Source organism: Clinocottus analis, unplaced genomic scaffold (assembly GCF_023055335.1).
Source record: "Clinocottus analis isolate CAN_PGR_092001 unplaced genomic scaffold, fCliAna1.0.p SCAF_8, whole genome shotgun sequence".
In the NCBI taxonomy this organism is placed as follows: Eukaryota; Metazoa; Chordata; class Actinopteri; order Perciformes; family Cottidae; genus Clinocottus; species Clinocottus analis.
Window position 1 is genome coordinate 14,643,136 of NW_027176240.1, and position 15,943 is coordinate 14,659,078.

A 15,943-nucleotide genomic window follows, 5' to 3' on the forward strand; every position below is an offset into this window, starting at 1 on the left:
ACAAGTAAAAGGATGTGTATGTGTGTGTGTGTGTGTGTGTGTCAGTCATTCTCACCAAAATGGACACACATACTGTACATTTCCTCTGACAGTGAGCATTGCTTTCCGACCAGTGACTATTCACTCCTCTTAAGTGCACACATCTGAAAAGGATGCGAGTGCCTTTCTGCTTTCCTCCACTCCCCCTAGTGTATCCATTCAACACTGCATTTTTCCTTTGCACGGAGAGAAGGAAAGAGAGAGAGAGCGATAAAGGGAGGGGGAGGGAGAGAGAGAGAGAGAGAGAGAGAGAGAGAGAGAGAGAGAGAGAGAGAGAGAGAGAGAGAGAGAGAGAGAGAGAGAGAGACCCCTCCTCCAGATGACATCAGTGCTCTTTTGAAGCAAGAGGCAAACAGAACTCCACATTTGTACCGAGATCCACCCGTGCACCTACGTCCCCGCACAGCCTACAGATTGTGTATGTGTGAGGGGCACTAGTAAACATAGCAGTGCTGCTACTGATAACTCCAAATAGCTCTAGCCTCGTGAGCCAGAGGAGCTTTTTTGGATCTGAATTTAAATCCTCATAGCCTGGATTGGATTATTTTTCCCCCGTTGTGAGCCCCAATTTAAGAGGATACCTGTTACTTTCCTTCTCTTTTTTTTTGATTACAGAGGTAAGTGCGTGTTTTGCTGGTACAGTCCTGTTGGGAATGCATCCTTTTCATCTTTTTGGATCTTCTCTCTGGCAGAAGGAATTTAAAGTCATGCGGACCCTCAGGAGTTGCTTGTATCTTAATTAGTTGCCCCTCTTTTTCCACCCTCTCTGTATTTTTTTTTTAATTCTCGACTCAAATGGTTTCTCTGGTGTAGTTGACGTTACAGGTGTAGGAAAGCCGTAAGATATAGTGAGACAGAAAATCGCGAGTGCACGTTTCTTCCAAACCATCAAATTACGCTCGGTTCTTTTAACGCACTGCAAGTCATTCCGCTCAGCTCGGCAGAATAATACTAAAGATTATTCATCTATATCGTCATCTCAAGTACCCCCTCATGCCTACACCTTACTGCTTCTGTATACCAAGAGAGCCCAAACACCGGGATGGGGTTCTCCGGTTTTCCCCAACCTTCCACTGAAGAGACGCAGTTCTTGTTGCGACACGCTAAATTTGCTTCTCGGTCACATTCACACTCCGCCTCAGAAGAATACATTGGTCTCAACATGTATTAAAAAACACACTTATGAGCAACAGCGGCGTCTGAAATGTTTCCGTTTCTTATTTTCAGCTTTTTATTTTTCCTCAATTTAGCGCAGGGAATAAACGGTGGCCAATACGCAAACTTGATAGGATTAGGGGGGCTGTGTGATTTTAGTCTCGGTGTCGCAGCCGGGTCTCAGACACCCCGGCGTGCAGCTGAAATTGCAGCGCAGATCCCGCGGAGTTACATGAAGGGGCAGCTGGAGAAAGTCCGCTAAATGAGTCTCCATCGTCACTGTCTGGGGCCAGCTCTATTCATGTCCTGCTCCATTGAAATGTACTGTGGGCAAAGGCAAGCTTTCCCGCAGACAATACGAACGCCCCTCCACCCCCTAAAAAAAACATACGTTGTGAGGGGCTGTGGAGCCTGCTGAATGTGGGCACGCAGTCATAAATGGTCCCTGTGAAAATGCCCCAAATAAAAGCCATTTAAGTTCCATATACGCACCAGTTCGCACACAAGCAGCGGCTCATTTAACGCACACACTGGGCCGTTACACCAGCAGAGCCTCGAAACAAATATCTGACTGTCGGAGCCTTCTAATGAGCAAGCAGAAATAAACGCGGTTTGCAGTCAGATAACACCCCCTGCTCATGTGGCCGACTGACAATCTAAAGTCAATCTATAGTTGAATGCTCTCTCGATACAAACCCGCCATTTATCTCATTAGATCTGTGCAATAAAGTGGGCGCCTTCAGTTCTGTGGCACTGTCTATAATCTGGATGTATTATTGACAACGCCAGACCAGGGACAGTTGTTAATCCAATTTAGCTTGGCCTTTTATCTTCATGTAACGATAAGGTCACCCCGGCTTTAAATAATGATGTATACATATGCTGCAGTATGATTTCATTTTATCAATAACAAATGCAAACTTGACTTGTCAAGCAATGTGATGGTGTGGCTTTGTTGTTCAGTGCCTGTGAGAGACAAAGAAATAAATAGCCCGTTAAACATAGCAGACACAAGGACAGACCCAATTGTCTTCACTGATGACTGCCTGGGGCAAAAGTCCCCAGTCAATTGCTTTCACAGGGAATTCACATTGCAGATTAACAACTAACCAGGTCACTACAGACAGAATATTTGATTGCCAGAAAAGTTAAAGCATAAAATATGAATCACAGTGTTAGGGGGGGAAAGTAATAACAGGACTTTTATAACTTCCACGACATATTTCATATTCAACACTGTGTTACAATGAGGCCCAATTCAGTTCTTTTAATAATTTATTCAGCCACTAAGCAGTGACCTTTAAACATCTATTCCAAGCTTTAAAAGTCAAATCATGTCACATTGGGTCCTGAAAGTAAATGTGTAAAGCACAAATACAGCAGGAAAAACCATTGGAAGCGCTGTGACTCAGGAAAAACTGTACATGGGCCAGTAGGGAGGTTAACAAATCTCAGTTTTGTAGGTAGGTGTCGGGCCTGTGCTGAGAAGGGCTCCCGTGAGCAGCTTAACATGAGTATTCAATGTTTTGCTGTTTGCTTGTCACATCCAGACACACACACATTTCATCTTGCAGTGCCTACCACCCCCATGTGGGGAAAAACCACTGCAGCTGCCATAGATCTCTCCTTTCAGGCAGTTACAAAAGAGAGACCCCCGTCTATCAAAGGCCCGTCTCTGCTCTTAATGGGCCAGCACAAGTATCATCTGGTCAGCCCATCTAAAAAGGCAGCACCAGGAGGCCACATACCAAATCTGTAAAACTATCGAGAGATTTTGGCCCATTTTCTCTTTGGCTGAAACGTGCCCTGTGTCCCTGTGAATTCAGATGTGACCATGAATGTTCCATTGTGTGCCTGCACCACAGCAGGCCGCTGCCTGGTGTTGTAGCATACAACTTACTAATACGGAAATCAATGGCACACACAAAGCTCCACATGGCAAATGGAAAATGTCAAAAACACAACTAGTTTAAGAGCAGAAATCATTAAAAAAAATTCCAAATGAACACTACACTTTGCTTTTGTATTAGGTCGCTTTAACTGTTCTTAGACATTATAAGTAATACATTTATTTGAATGACCATGAAGGTTTTGGGTTTTAACTTGCAAAACTACACTGCAAATCCCCAAACCTTTGCGAGACCAAAATCTCAAAAAAAATGAAATACATAACCCACATTAACAATAATGTGTGCCATCAATCATAATTCAAAACAATATTATGACTTAGAATAAATAATCAACAGCGGATACAAACAACATTGATTTCCCAATGGAGCGCTCTACTGTGGTTCAAAATTAATTTGAGGGCTCATGAATAATTTAACAGTCAGCCATTGCTTCTTCTACAGCCCCCTCCCCTTAAATGAATGTAATATTTTTCTGTATTTTACTAAAAGTCATTATAATCCGCAATACTCTTGACAGGCAAGAAATTATTTCTATTGGAGGTTTTGCGAAGCCTTTCTTGTGCAGTGCATGACTAGGGGGCACAAAGTCTTGGGCTCTGTTATTGCAGACTAAAGTGCATTTATGCGTGTTGAGCTCACAATGGCTATCAGTGTCCAGCTTTGTGCAAGCCTCCCACGCTCTCCCCTGAAAGGTAACTAGCTGTACACACACACACACACACACAATTTTACCAGGATGCTCAATTGAACTTTGCCAGTTCAGATTAAATGAAGCAGAAGCCACTTTGACTGCTACAGAAATCCCCTGTCAGCCGGCGGAGCTTATTAGAGCGATGGAGAAAGACATCCATCACTAAAAATGTTTAACTCGGCCTCCATTGCCCTAAAAAAAAAAAAAGATTGTGTGTGCATGAACATAGTGTGTGTGTGTGTGACTACACTTCTATGTGTTGACATTATCGGTGAATGCAAAAGAAAAAAGGCTTGCCAAATGGACAATATAAAATAGAGGCATTTTTTAATTGCCTGAATAAAATGCTTTATTACCTAAACCCCCTGTGTTGAGGCTACAAGGTCCACATGCTTGCCTTGTAGTGAACAATGGAGGGGCCACTCTCCTGAAATCCGATGAGCGTGGAAAAGAAAAGGGAGCAAAAAAAAACCAGCCAAGCATCGCGGCCCGACTATGCTCCTCGTAAAAGTAAGCATGATGACTTCAAAACAGTCATCTGATAAACCCTCCACAAAATAACGTCACATGTAGGCCTATGATACATTATGTTTTTGCTCTGATTATTTTTGCAACAGGGCTCATGAAATAATAAATAACCATGCGCGTCCCCCTTGTACTGGACACTGAGTCAGATTATGTTATCTCAGCAGGTAACAGAGTTGCGGCCAAAGAAATTTGAACGAACTGTAAATGTTGCACCATATCATATATGTGTTTTTTTTTATTATATTGTCTCACTTACCCTAAAATCCTATCATTCGAAGTGCAGATAGGTCTTGCTGGATTCTTGACGAGACAAAAATGCTGTAATGCTAAGAATTCAAGTGTTCAAATCAAGACTACATACTTAACGTTATTCAGAGAAGGGAGAACTTTACAAAATGAGATGAAAAGGGCCATTTAAAATTGAAATAGCTTGACTAAGAGCTGCAATAAAAGTTCATTCCAACAGACAGACAGCACATATCCCTCTATCATCTCGCCATTTTCAAAAACTCAATTACTGAATGTAATTTTTTTTTACCACTCGTCAGACTCTTTTATTCCAGAAGTTAGTGGAGGTCACATCTGGTGCTTTTCCCCCAGACTTTAATCTACAACTAATGTAATAGTGGACAAGGGGGCCGTGTTTAGATTGAACAGAAGGAAGGGGTGGCGTTATTATTAGACAGCATCTCAGGAGTTGTAATTGAGTTTCAAGCCTCTCAGTTCCCTAATCTTCTCCTTGTCAAGGGCTACAACTGTTAAATGGCTAGGCCCCTTGTTCCTAATTTACCTTTACATGTTTTACAGAAAACACTGGCAGCAAGCATGTCACATGAATGGTCACATATAAGGACACAAAGCTATTGTGTTGAAAGAGGAAACACAACATTTTCTTTGGGAAAGGGAATTCTATTTTTACAAACAGAAACGACATTCATAGAGGATGGGGTGGGGGTAAAGGGTCACAGAGCGAGAGAGAGCTGGGAGTGACAGGGATGGATGCAGTAGCTGCCCTCTTCTCCATACAAAACACAAAATCGGGCTAATTTGTCGCAGGTGTTTTTTTAACAATGCAAGTAATTCATTAAGAATGGACTGGATGCATTTTTCCTGTTGTGTGGAGTCTGTACTTGCCTGATTTCTAAACTCACACATGACTAGTTCTCCTGTAAAACACCAAACACTCAGCTAAGCAGTGAACTGGACTGAGAAAGGCACAGGGACTCAGCCCTCAGCCATTGTGTTGGGGTCTAGATAACTGTTGTCTTTCGTGTACATAGACATTCTTGCTTGTATTACCATAGAAAAGAAATGTGGTGTGTTAGAATAATGGGCTGTAAAAGGTCAAATGATAGGCATAAATAAGAATTCACAATGCAAGGGAGGTCAGAGTTTAGTATCAAACACATTCCTGAACTTAATTAGTTTTCGTCAGTATCAACATGTTGTTCACTAAAGGTTTCATACTAAAATCCTGAAATGAGTGCCTTAAAAGGAGTGATGTCTTTTAGAACTTCTAGAAGATGTTTTTATTCACTCTTGTTTTGCCTGATAATCAAGACATTACTCTGTACTGACTAAATGTGGGCACTAAGTATGTTTGTCTTTGATTATTTTTCAGAGCACCATCACAGGTGTGAGGACGGCACGTACGAGTCAAGCTGCAGATGCGTGAGGGAGTCTGGGCCCAGAAGGATAAGCACCTTGCCCTGTTTTGCTCCATAAAGGAAAGGAGAACATTGGTTATCTGCTTCAGGAAAAGGGACCAAAGCCCTGGATTAATGTGTATACAGGCTCGACAAGGGAGCAAAGGATTCTGGGTTACCTGAAGACCTGGAGTACACGAGTGAACAGGCCTGTATTGAGCCTGTGGCATAGGGGATTGGTATGGCTCAGAGCAGCTTTGTGTCAACTCATCATGCCTGTCAGGCTTGATTGCAGAAAGGAGCCTTCGTCCAACACGCGGAACACTATACAACACCCAAAAAATCTAACTTGCAGTTATGGCTGTTGAGCTTTACGGCTGTTAGAATTTTTAATATTACCTGCGAGTGCATGTTTTGTCAGTGAGAGGGGATGTTTTTTTTTCCAGGCTTATCTGCCATGGTAAAGGCATTGAACGCATGAGCCTCTGACTACACAGAGGAGGTCATCGTCCAAACAAGGATCAGCTCAGCAAACATTGACCAGGTCAGGATATCACCAGAAACCCCTCGGACAAACCTTTTTCCTTTCAGAAAGGATAAGAACAAATTCAAGAGGAAATCTTGATTGGATTTTTGGTGGCTGGAACGGATTTACCACGTTGTATAAATCAGGTATGACAAAAACGGATGGCTTTGCTTCTGTCCACTTCACTAACCAAAACATAATTTCTAATGAGACATGCAGAAAGAGAGGTCATGGCAGGAATGCATAATTAAAGCAATAAATCAGTATTAGCCTAATTAAAAAGGAAACTACACATCAATAGTGGAAAAAGAGAGGGACGAGCAGTTGGCACATTCTGCTCTGTGTCACAGTTTTGTTAATATCAATATATAGTGTAAAACCCAATTAGATACATTTGAAACATACTACATTTTCTGTGGATGGATGAATAAAGCTCCAAAATTGCATCTTATAACCTCAGAAAACTTGACCGTTTTGAATCTAAACCTGCTAAAAACTTTCATCAAACCTCTGTTCTGTAGAGAGAGAGTATCTCTCTTCCTTTCCTCCATTGTAAGAGCTTAGTTAAACTCCAGAGTTTGAATTGCGGAAAGACACGGGTAATGATCTAACAGGACTTAAAGAGTATGTCAGTTCCACAACAGTTCAACAAAGCCTGACTTTGTTCACTTTCTTTGTCTGTAGCGATGAAAGGCAGCCTTGAGATTCAGAAAATGTATAAAACAACTAAGGGATGCTATTACATTTCAGAAGTCAGAGTTGACACAGACATTCAATTAACAAAGGTCAGAAGTTGGAAATGTATTTTTAAGAGAAGTTCTGTTTCTATTTCAGCTTACTGTTTAAACTTTTAATCCTAGAAATCTACAGATGACGTAAAGATCACACTGAAGCAAAGAGTTTATTGTAGGGGGAGACAAGAGTTTCACTCGTAATTTTAATGTCTGGAAATACTAATGATCAATTCATATACATTTAATAGGAGGATTTCAAACTAATTCTTTCAGCAGCTATTTAATCGAGAAAGTGCTGCAAGCAGCATTTCAAACACCCTGCAATTATGAGAACAGGAATTTGGCTCTCCTTTAAAGGCCTGTGCATTAAATGTACCCTTGTGTCTTCTCCCTAGGGGCTCTTGAGTGATTAGACTGCCAGGCAAAGCAGCTTCAAGATGGTGCGTCAATGCAAGGCCTTTATCCTCTTCCTAATCAGGGTTGGGCTACTGCTGGGTCTTGCTAACCCCCTGGTGACCTCCGCCTCGTGTCCCTCATCCTGCCGCTGCGATGGGACCTTCATCTACTGTAATGACCGTGGTCTGACTTCCATTCCTACTGGTCTGCCCCTGGATGCTACAGTGCTCTTTCTGCAAAACAATCGCATCAAGAGTTCAGGCATTCCTGCAGAGCTCCGAAGGCTGTCAAATGTGGAGAAGATCTACCTATACTGTAACAACCTGGATGAGTTCCCCACTAACCTTCCTCTTGGGCTAAAGGAGCTCCACCTTCAGGAGAACAACGTGCGGATGATAACCCATTCTTCTCTAGCTCAAATTCCCTACATTGAGGAGCTTCACCTGGATGATAACTCAGTATCTGCAGTCAGCATCGAGGATGGGGCCTTTAGGGATAGCAATCACCTCAGACTGCTTTTTCTGTCAAGAAACCACCTAAGTACAATCCCCCCAGGCCTACCCATGAGCATTGAGGAGCTGCGCTTTGATGACAACCGCATCTCCTCCATTTCAGAGCAGTCGCTGCAAGATCTCATCAACCTGAAGCGACTAATCCTGGATGGTAACCTGCTCAACAACCGTGGGATTGGAGAGATGGCTCTCATAAACCTGATCAACCTGACTGAGCTCTCGCTAATGAGGAACTCCTTGACATCGCCGCCAGCCAACTTGCCAGGCAACAGTTTGGAGAAGCTGCAGCTTCAAGATAATCACATTAATCGGGTCCCGCCTGGGGCTTTTGCCTTTCTTAGGCAGCTTTATCGCCTGGACCTGTCTGGCAACAACCTGAGCACCCTCCCACAGGGTGTATTTGAAGATCTGGACAATCTTACACAGCTTCTGCTGCGCAACAACCCTTGGCAATGCTCTTGCGGGATGAAATGGGTGCGTGACTGGCTGCGGTCATTGCCGACTAAGGTGAATGTACGTGGCTTCATGTGCCAGGGTCCTGATAAGGTCAAAGGCATGGCAATCAAAGACCTAACTACAGACATGTTTGACTGCACAGATTTTGAACTTATCTCCACATATGAGACAAGCACAGTCTCCAACACGGTGCGCCCCACACAGCCCCAGTGGCCCTCGTTTGTGACTAAAAGGCCTGTAGTAAAAGGGCCTGACTTTGGTAAGAAGTACCACAGCACGACCACCTCTTCGGGCAGAAAGATCATAACCATCAGTGTGAAGTCAAGTAGTGCAGATGCAATACACATATCATGGAGGGTGTCCCAGCCGATGACTGCCTTACGGCTCAGCTGGTTGAAGCTGGGACACAGCCCTGCCTTTGGCTCCATCACTGAGACCATTGTGCAGGGCGAGAGGAAGGAGTACCTGCTCACGGCACTGGAGCCAGAGTCTTCCTACAGGATATGCATGGTTCCCATGGAGACCAGCAACATTTACCTGTCAGATGAGACCCCTGTTTGCATCGAGACAGAGACTGGTTCTCACAAATCATACAACCCGACAACAACTTTGAACAGAGAGCAGGAAAAAGAGCCTTACAAAAATTCCAGTCTGCCTTTGGCTGCTATCATTGGAGGGGCTGTGGCTCTTTTGGCAATAATCATGTTGGCACTGGTATGCTGGTACGTCCACAGGAATGGTTCACTTTTTTCCAGAAACTGCACCTACAACAAAGGTCGTCGGAGAAAGGATGACTATGCTGAGGCTGGCACAAAGAAGGACACCTCCATCCTCGAAATACGAGAGACATCTTTTCAGATGATACCTATAAATCACCTGCCTGTGTCCAAGGAGGACTTTGTGATACACACAATTTTCCCACCTAATGGACTCACTTTATACAAAAGCCCACATAACGAGAACAGTATTAGCAACAGGAGCTACAGAGACAGTGGAATACCAGATTCAGACCATTCCCATTCATGATATTGCGCATGGTCATTCGTGATATGTGTGTGACATTAACAGAGTGGCAAGACTTTTACAAAACACTGGATCTATAAGACTAAGGAAGCAATGTTCTGTACATTTGCCATATAATTTATATTTAAGGACATTTTATGAGGATGAAGAACGTTCCAGTTGCAGGACATCACTGAACCATCAGTGGGTATTGTAACTAACTGCAATTCTATATTTTAGGAATTTGTAGAAATTTGTACTGTATTTCCTTTGCTTAAGGTTATCGACCAACTAAAAGAAACTCTGTGTTCTACTGAGATATGATGACTTGTCAACTGTGAAAGTGGGTTTTCATTGCTGTGTTGAACAATCAGACCTTAGAAAACCTTGTAGTATAAGCACAGGTCATTCTTTTAACTTTGTGGCTGTCTGAAAAACAAAAGGCAAAAATATGACATGAAGTAAACCAAGGCACAGCTGATCAAGTGATTCGCAAAGCAGGCATGTTGCCCTCAAAAAGAATGAGCAGTCAGAAGCTGTCTCCACATAATGCGGACCAATATGTTCACCTGGTTGGAGTATGAGTAACTAAAGATGTGGTGCCATGCTTTATTTCTCTGCTTTGTTCGATGTGTGATTTTTCTTTCTGTTTTGCAAGAAGAGGAAAGACAGCAAAGCAACCCAAGCAGGGTTCCAGTGTTTCTGATAGGATTGTAGACCACAGCACAGGGCAGATAAAGCACACCGACCTTAAGGAGCTTTCTGCTCCTCAAAACAAGTAGACCGGCTGACACAGAGGACCCCCCACTATCTTTATTTGTACAAGCCAACAATGGCCAAACGACAATGGCGGCATTCTTTAGTACCATGTACCATACGTCATTCTAGTCACCAGGCCGAAAAGACAAAACACGATAGCTTCCATTAGAATTACCACAGTGTCAGCAACTCCTTGTTATGAGTATTGTTTTGTATTATTTTCCAAATGAACACACTGTTATGTTTCCACAATTTGAATTTAACTGTTCTTAACAATTGAAAACCAAAGTGCATTGTATGCCCTTTGGCCAGTCTTGTATGTGCCTTGATCCAATGCTTATTGTATTTAGCTTTTTAAGAAACCAGTGACTTTTTTTCATACACACTTGAATATGAAAATATTGGTCATATTACAGAATAAAAGTGGAAAAAAATAACTTTGCTCTTCCTTACCATACCTTACAAACCCAACTCAAAATACTTCTTTGGTTTAATTGTTCTGTTAAATTATTATCATCCCATCATGCTTTGCTGTGATTGCACAATTTATTGTTTTCTAGAAATTATATCTTTGTACAAATGTGAATTGCCCAAGAGTACGACGGAAGGCTATAGGGGACATGTGTACATTGTACATTCATGTCTCAAAATACTGTCGAGGTGCACAATCTAACTATGCTTAATGATGAAAAACATAACCTACTGCATTTAAATTCTTCTCAATGATCTTAACTCTGAGGTCTTAAGTTCATAGCCTTAAAACCACATCTCTCCTTCCAAGACATTGTGAACTCTTTAACAATAACCAAGATACTGTTCTTGAAACCCAGTTTTTCACTCCATGGGCAGTCGGCAGACCAACATCTGCTTGAGGCTGCTGTTGTTCTTTCATGCGGTGAAGCCATGTGTGACTTATCCGATTGGCCAAAGAGAGAAATGTCACAGTAGAGTAGAAATAGGCTGTGGAGAGATTGGACTCTAGGGTTTGATGAACCTCCCAGGCACCAGGGCAACAAAAAACTAATGACGATGCACCATATGGAGGGTGGTACAGGCAGACCCTGATGGGGATGCCCGTCTCTGCAGAGGACAAAGTATATATACACTGTTCCGGGCTCCAGGCAGCACACTTAATGACATGGTTGCTGCTCATCCACAGCAAGGGCCCATGAAAAGGTACACATGCAAAAGCAGTAAAATAGCTTATTCGACCATTTTACAAATGCATACAACAGAACATCTTGTGAAAGCTAGCATGAAGTTAATGTATTGCAGATTAAACTCACTCGACTCGAGCACTGACTGTACTCCAACACAAAAGCATAAGTAATCAATGTTTATCACAAAAATATCACATACCCACATTTGCACACCCACAAGCTCTTAACACAGAGAAAGCTTCAATTACAGTAAGAGAGATGCTAAAAGCTGCACACGCTATCCAAACCTTAAGTATACACTAAGCCTGGCATTTACACTATATATATATATATATATATATATATATATATATATATATATATATATATATATATATATATATATATATACCCCATTAACTTGAAGCTAAATTAAACAGACAGCCAACTTTTAAAATACTAAATAGTAATACTTTCCATATGAACAGTCAGTAGTTTTGTGTTAAGCCTTTCTTTATACTTAACTCTCATCCAATAGTACTAAATGATAAAAGCTTTGAATTTTGGTCATAGGTAACATTCATCACACTTAAGGTGGCATTTTACAGACACATAAAATAAGTACAATGTGCTATAATCTGTTTTTAGGTAAATTATTAAGCAACAAGGCAAGCTTTGTCACTGCTATTAAAAGCTTTCACAGCATCAGCTTCTCGCTGAATGAGAGAACCTCTGAAAGCGTTTCAAGTGTTATTCTGGAGCCAGAAATACTAAACATATTGTACCGATGAGTTCACTGCAATTTCTTCCACTAGGACAGCATTGTTTTCTGTTATTGATAAGTTTTGGGGATTTAGTTAATTACTCACGCAGGTTTGTCGTGACTAATGTATGCACACCACTTTAAAAGCTCTGACAATGAGCAAACTGCTCTCACATTTTCACTCACCTTTGTGATAAATTACAGTTTAGCCTAATGGTGAAAGGAGCATGCTATTGTTGTGACTTTCACTAAAAATAATACATTAACCAGAGCAGCTTTATGCAGTTTGGCTGACAAAAGTATGAGACAAAATTGATGAACCAGACTGCTGATGACCCTGTGTGACCTCACTTATCACCCACAACCTTTGACCCATCCGTCCCTTTAAACAGTTCTTTAATCACTCTCATGTTCTCACCAAAGTCAGACACATCTTTAAACAACACAATATGTCAAATGCATTTGTCTCCTGTGTGACACACGGAGAACCTAATTATGTTTGTCTTTTTTTGTAACCCGGAGATTAAAACTAATGGTGGCAGCTGCACTGACTGCCCCAAGCCTATTGTAATGTACTGGTCAGGCAGCCGGGCACATTTGCATTCCTATAGATGCTCATATCAAAGTGCCCGTGGATGACCTCACCGTGGCCAATAGCTGAGCACGGTTCTTCTCCGTCAACACCATTATCGCGATCCCCCCAAAAAAAGAAGCAAATGGACTTGTGACCCTACAACTGATTAGATGTCAGTGAGTTCAGGTCACACTCAGTTCAAGAGATGAAAAATGGATGCATATCAGTGCCCCCGAAACATAGCAAGTCATCAGGGACTCTGATTGGCAACCTGTCCACCAAAAGGATGCTTAGCTCAGGAGAACCCCCTGTGGCATTCAATACAGCCCATTCTCAACAGTGACGCCAGAAATTATTGGCAAAAACACTTTGAAGAAAAGGTCAGCTGTTTAGCTAATGGCTTAATTATCCTCAAAGCCATACAAAGGCTCACAGCATAAGGTTAAGCCAATGACTTGATACAGAAGACCAATTTTAGTTCTTTTAATGTGGTGTATCAACATGATTCGGCATGCTCAACTGTGGCGCCTTAAAAAAAACTGTACTAAATTAGAGAGCCTGCTCTAATTTGACACAAATTAAAAACTGAACTAAACTAAACAGCAATGTGTTGAAGAATTTTAAAAAGTTGAATATAATCGTCTTATACCACAAAATTGTAATAATCTAGAGAGAAAGTAGATGTCTCATTTTGCACTAAAAAGTGTTTACCACCGAATAAGAGTGCCTCGTTTTTAACGACTAAAAAGCCCAAAACAACCACACACTCAAAACAAAAATAAAAGGGGCGCTTGCTGTACCCTCACATCCTGTTGCACACAGCTTGCACATCAAACAGAGCCCTGATTTAATGGCCTCTAAATGCTGAGCAGAGTTGTGCTGAGGTCAGAAGCCAAGCCAAGGCTTGGGGCCTCCCACAAAGTCTGCACCCTGCCAATGAGTTACATTTGCATATACTGTGTGTGTTTGTGTGTTCATGTTTACAAGGGATAACAAAAATGTTGTCCGCTGCCAAAGTGCTTATAGTTAGTTTACATACTTTAGAATCAAATCCTATTACTCAGGCAAATGTGCTCTATGAATACAAACATGCTTGTGAATGCCGAGGTGTGGTCCCAGATGTTCACGCGAATGAGAGTATGTGATGGCAGTTTGGAGACGAAGCCTCAGAGACATCTCAAAAAGACTTGTGACGGATTGTGTACATTTTGCAATGAACAGAAGGAGGTGGGAGCTGACAGCCTGAGGGGACAGGATGTTTTTGATTTTAATGCCATCTTCATCACTCATTCGTGATTACATTGGACAATGAGAGGCTCGGGCTAACCCATGAAAACGTCTGCATGACTTTGTGTAATTATAAATGTTATAGTGGTGAAGAGTACTTGCCCTGTCATGTGAACGTGTGCACATTGTTCACACATCTAAATGAAACAAAAGTACTTGCAGGCGGGAAGAAAAGCCCCCGCCGCCGCCACCTCCCTCCTCATCCTCCTCCTCCTCCTCCTCCCCCTCACAGTCGTCAAGAGATTGCCTTGTGACTTTGTTGCTCTCAGTCACAAATGCAGTCTGGTCTGGATGTAAAAGAGAGGAGAGACTAAGAACACTGAGTCCGGTGAGAGGCCTATCAGTGTGATGTGCTCCAGTGTGGGGGTGTTTTCCTCACTACTTTGTCTCCGACTGCCCCCTCTATCCACCAGGCCAAGACCCTCTCCATCTCCTCACATTACTCAGTGACCTGAAACCATGGGGCCAAAAAAACTAACCGGCTCCTCCGTCTTCTTAATGAATCCAATTTTTTGCCTGAGAGCACAAGGCGTGGCCATACATCCATCGCAACTCTAAATGATCTGACATTAATACAAATTAACAGCAGCCACTGCCATCAAGACTGTGCCGCCCCACCATGGTAGACAGTGACAACACATCTATATCGCTGTGTGAAGACCGCCACTTATTCTATACCCCAAAAATACAGTCAATAATCTAATTTAAAACCGGCTATAACCAAAACAAAGGCAGAGGGGTTGATTGGTGTCCGAGCCATTACACTATGAATTATACACAATATGTTATGAAAATATCCATATAATTGACTCTGCTCTATGGCAGCCATTAATTCCTGTCCTCCATTAAGTGGTTTAAATGATCTTGTAAGAGGCCATACATCTCCCGATGCCCTTTATGAGATCAACACCACGTCCCCCTTAGAACTTAATCGACCCTCAATCCCATTTGTCCGTGAAGTCTGATGCAGGGGAATAATTATTTAATTCCTAAAGGTTCTGAGGGATCCAACTTTCCCATTACCCCCAGTAGATCTGCAGCAGGGAGGCCGATGCTCCTCTTCGATCCATTCTCTTCTCTCATTTATGTTAAGCCAGCTTTAAACATCAGTACAATATTTGCATGCCAATGTGCATCGGTCTGCAGCTCATTATTTTTCCAATGTTGACAGCCTAATCGCATGCAAGTTCAGTCCATTTTGTGAGTCGAATGCTTGCTACAGCCACAACGTACTGAATAGCAAGCCACGGATTGTATCTGCAGCGTTAGTCTGCGGTAGTCTTGTTCTCTCTCCGGGGGGAAATACAGAAAACGCAGCATCCTCGCATAATCAGCAAATCAGTAATGGCTGGGAACGTTCCACGCTGACCAACAAACACCAATGTCTTAACCAAGTCTACTAAATACCATCAATTTGACAAGGAGGTCAATATAAATTATATCAATGACATTCTAAGGCTTTGAATCAACCGCTCATACACCTGACTTTCTTCTCCTAGGATGTTTATGTAGATGAAGGACGAGCGGCGCACAACTCTACCTCAGCTGGTCAGATTGATTGGTCCCTTTTGACAGTCCGACCTTTAGGGAGAGCTCGGCCGATCTCTCCAGAGAACTTCCTAAGGCTCCTCATTCACTCACACAGCAGCTCCTCCACACCTCTGCCGCGACAAACACGCAGACATTCGCTCAAGGGTAGCAATGTTTTGGTATTTCTCCAAGAGGTGCGGAATTCGGCAGTGTCAGCATCTTTTAGGAGTGTAAATGCAACCTGTCACCATTCATCTTGGCACCAGAAGAAGAACGCAAACACTACTACTGGGATC

General features: G+C 42.4%; 2 protein-coding genes across 5 annotated transcripts in view; one reads left to right on the forward strand and one right to left on the reverse strand.

Moving 5' to 3' along the window:
* Positions 1 to 15,943, reverse strand: part of macrod2 (mono-ADP ribosylhydrolase 2) — a 377,376-nt gene that overhangs the window by 302,867 nt on the left and 58,566 nt on the right. The gene's annotated exons all lie outside the window — the stretch shown is intronic.
* On the forward strand, positions 417 to 10,772 carry flrt3 (fibronectin leucine rich transmembrane 3). The gene is made up of 3 exons (XM_068568768.1): positions 417 to 656; positions 5,945 to 6,641; positions 7,625 to 10,772. The coding sequence occupies exon 3, from the start codon at positions 7,667 to 7,669 to the stop codon at positions 9,617 to 9,619; it is 1,953 nt and encodes a 650-aa protein (XP_068424869.1). The 5' UTR covers positions 417 to 656; positions 5,945 to 6,641; positions 7,625 to 7,666; the 3' UTR covers positions 9,620 to 10,772.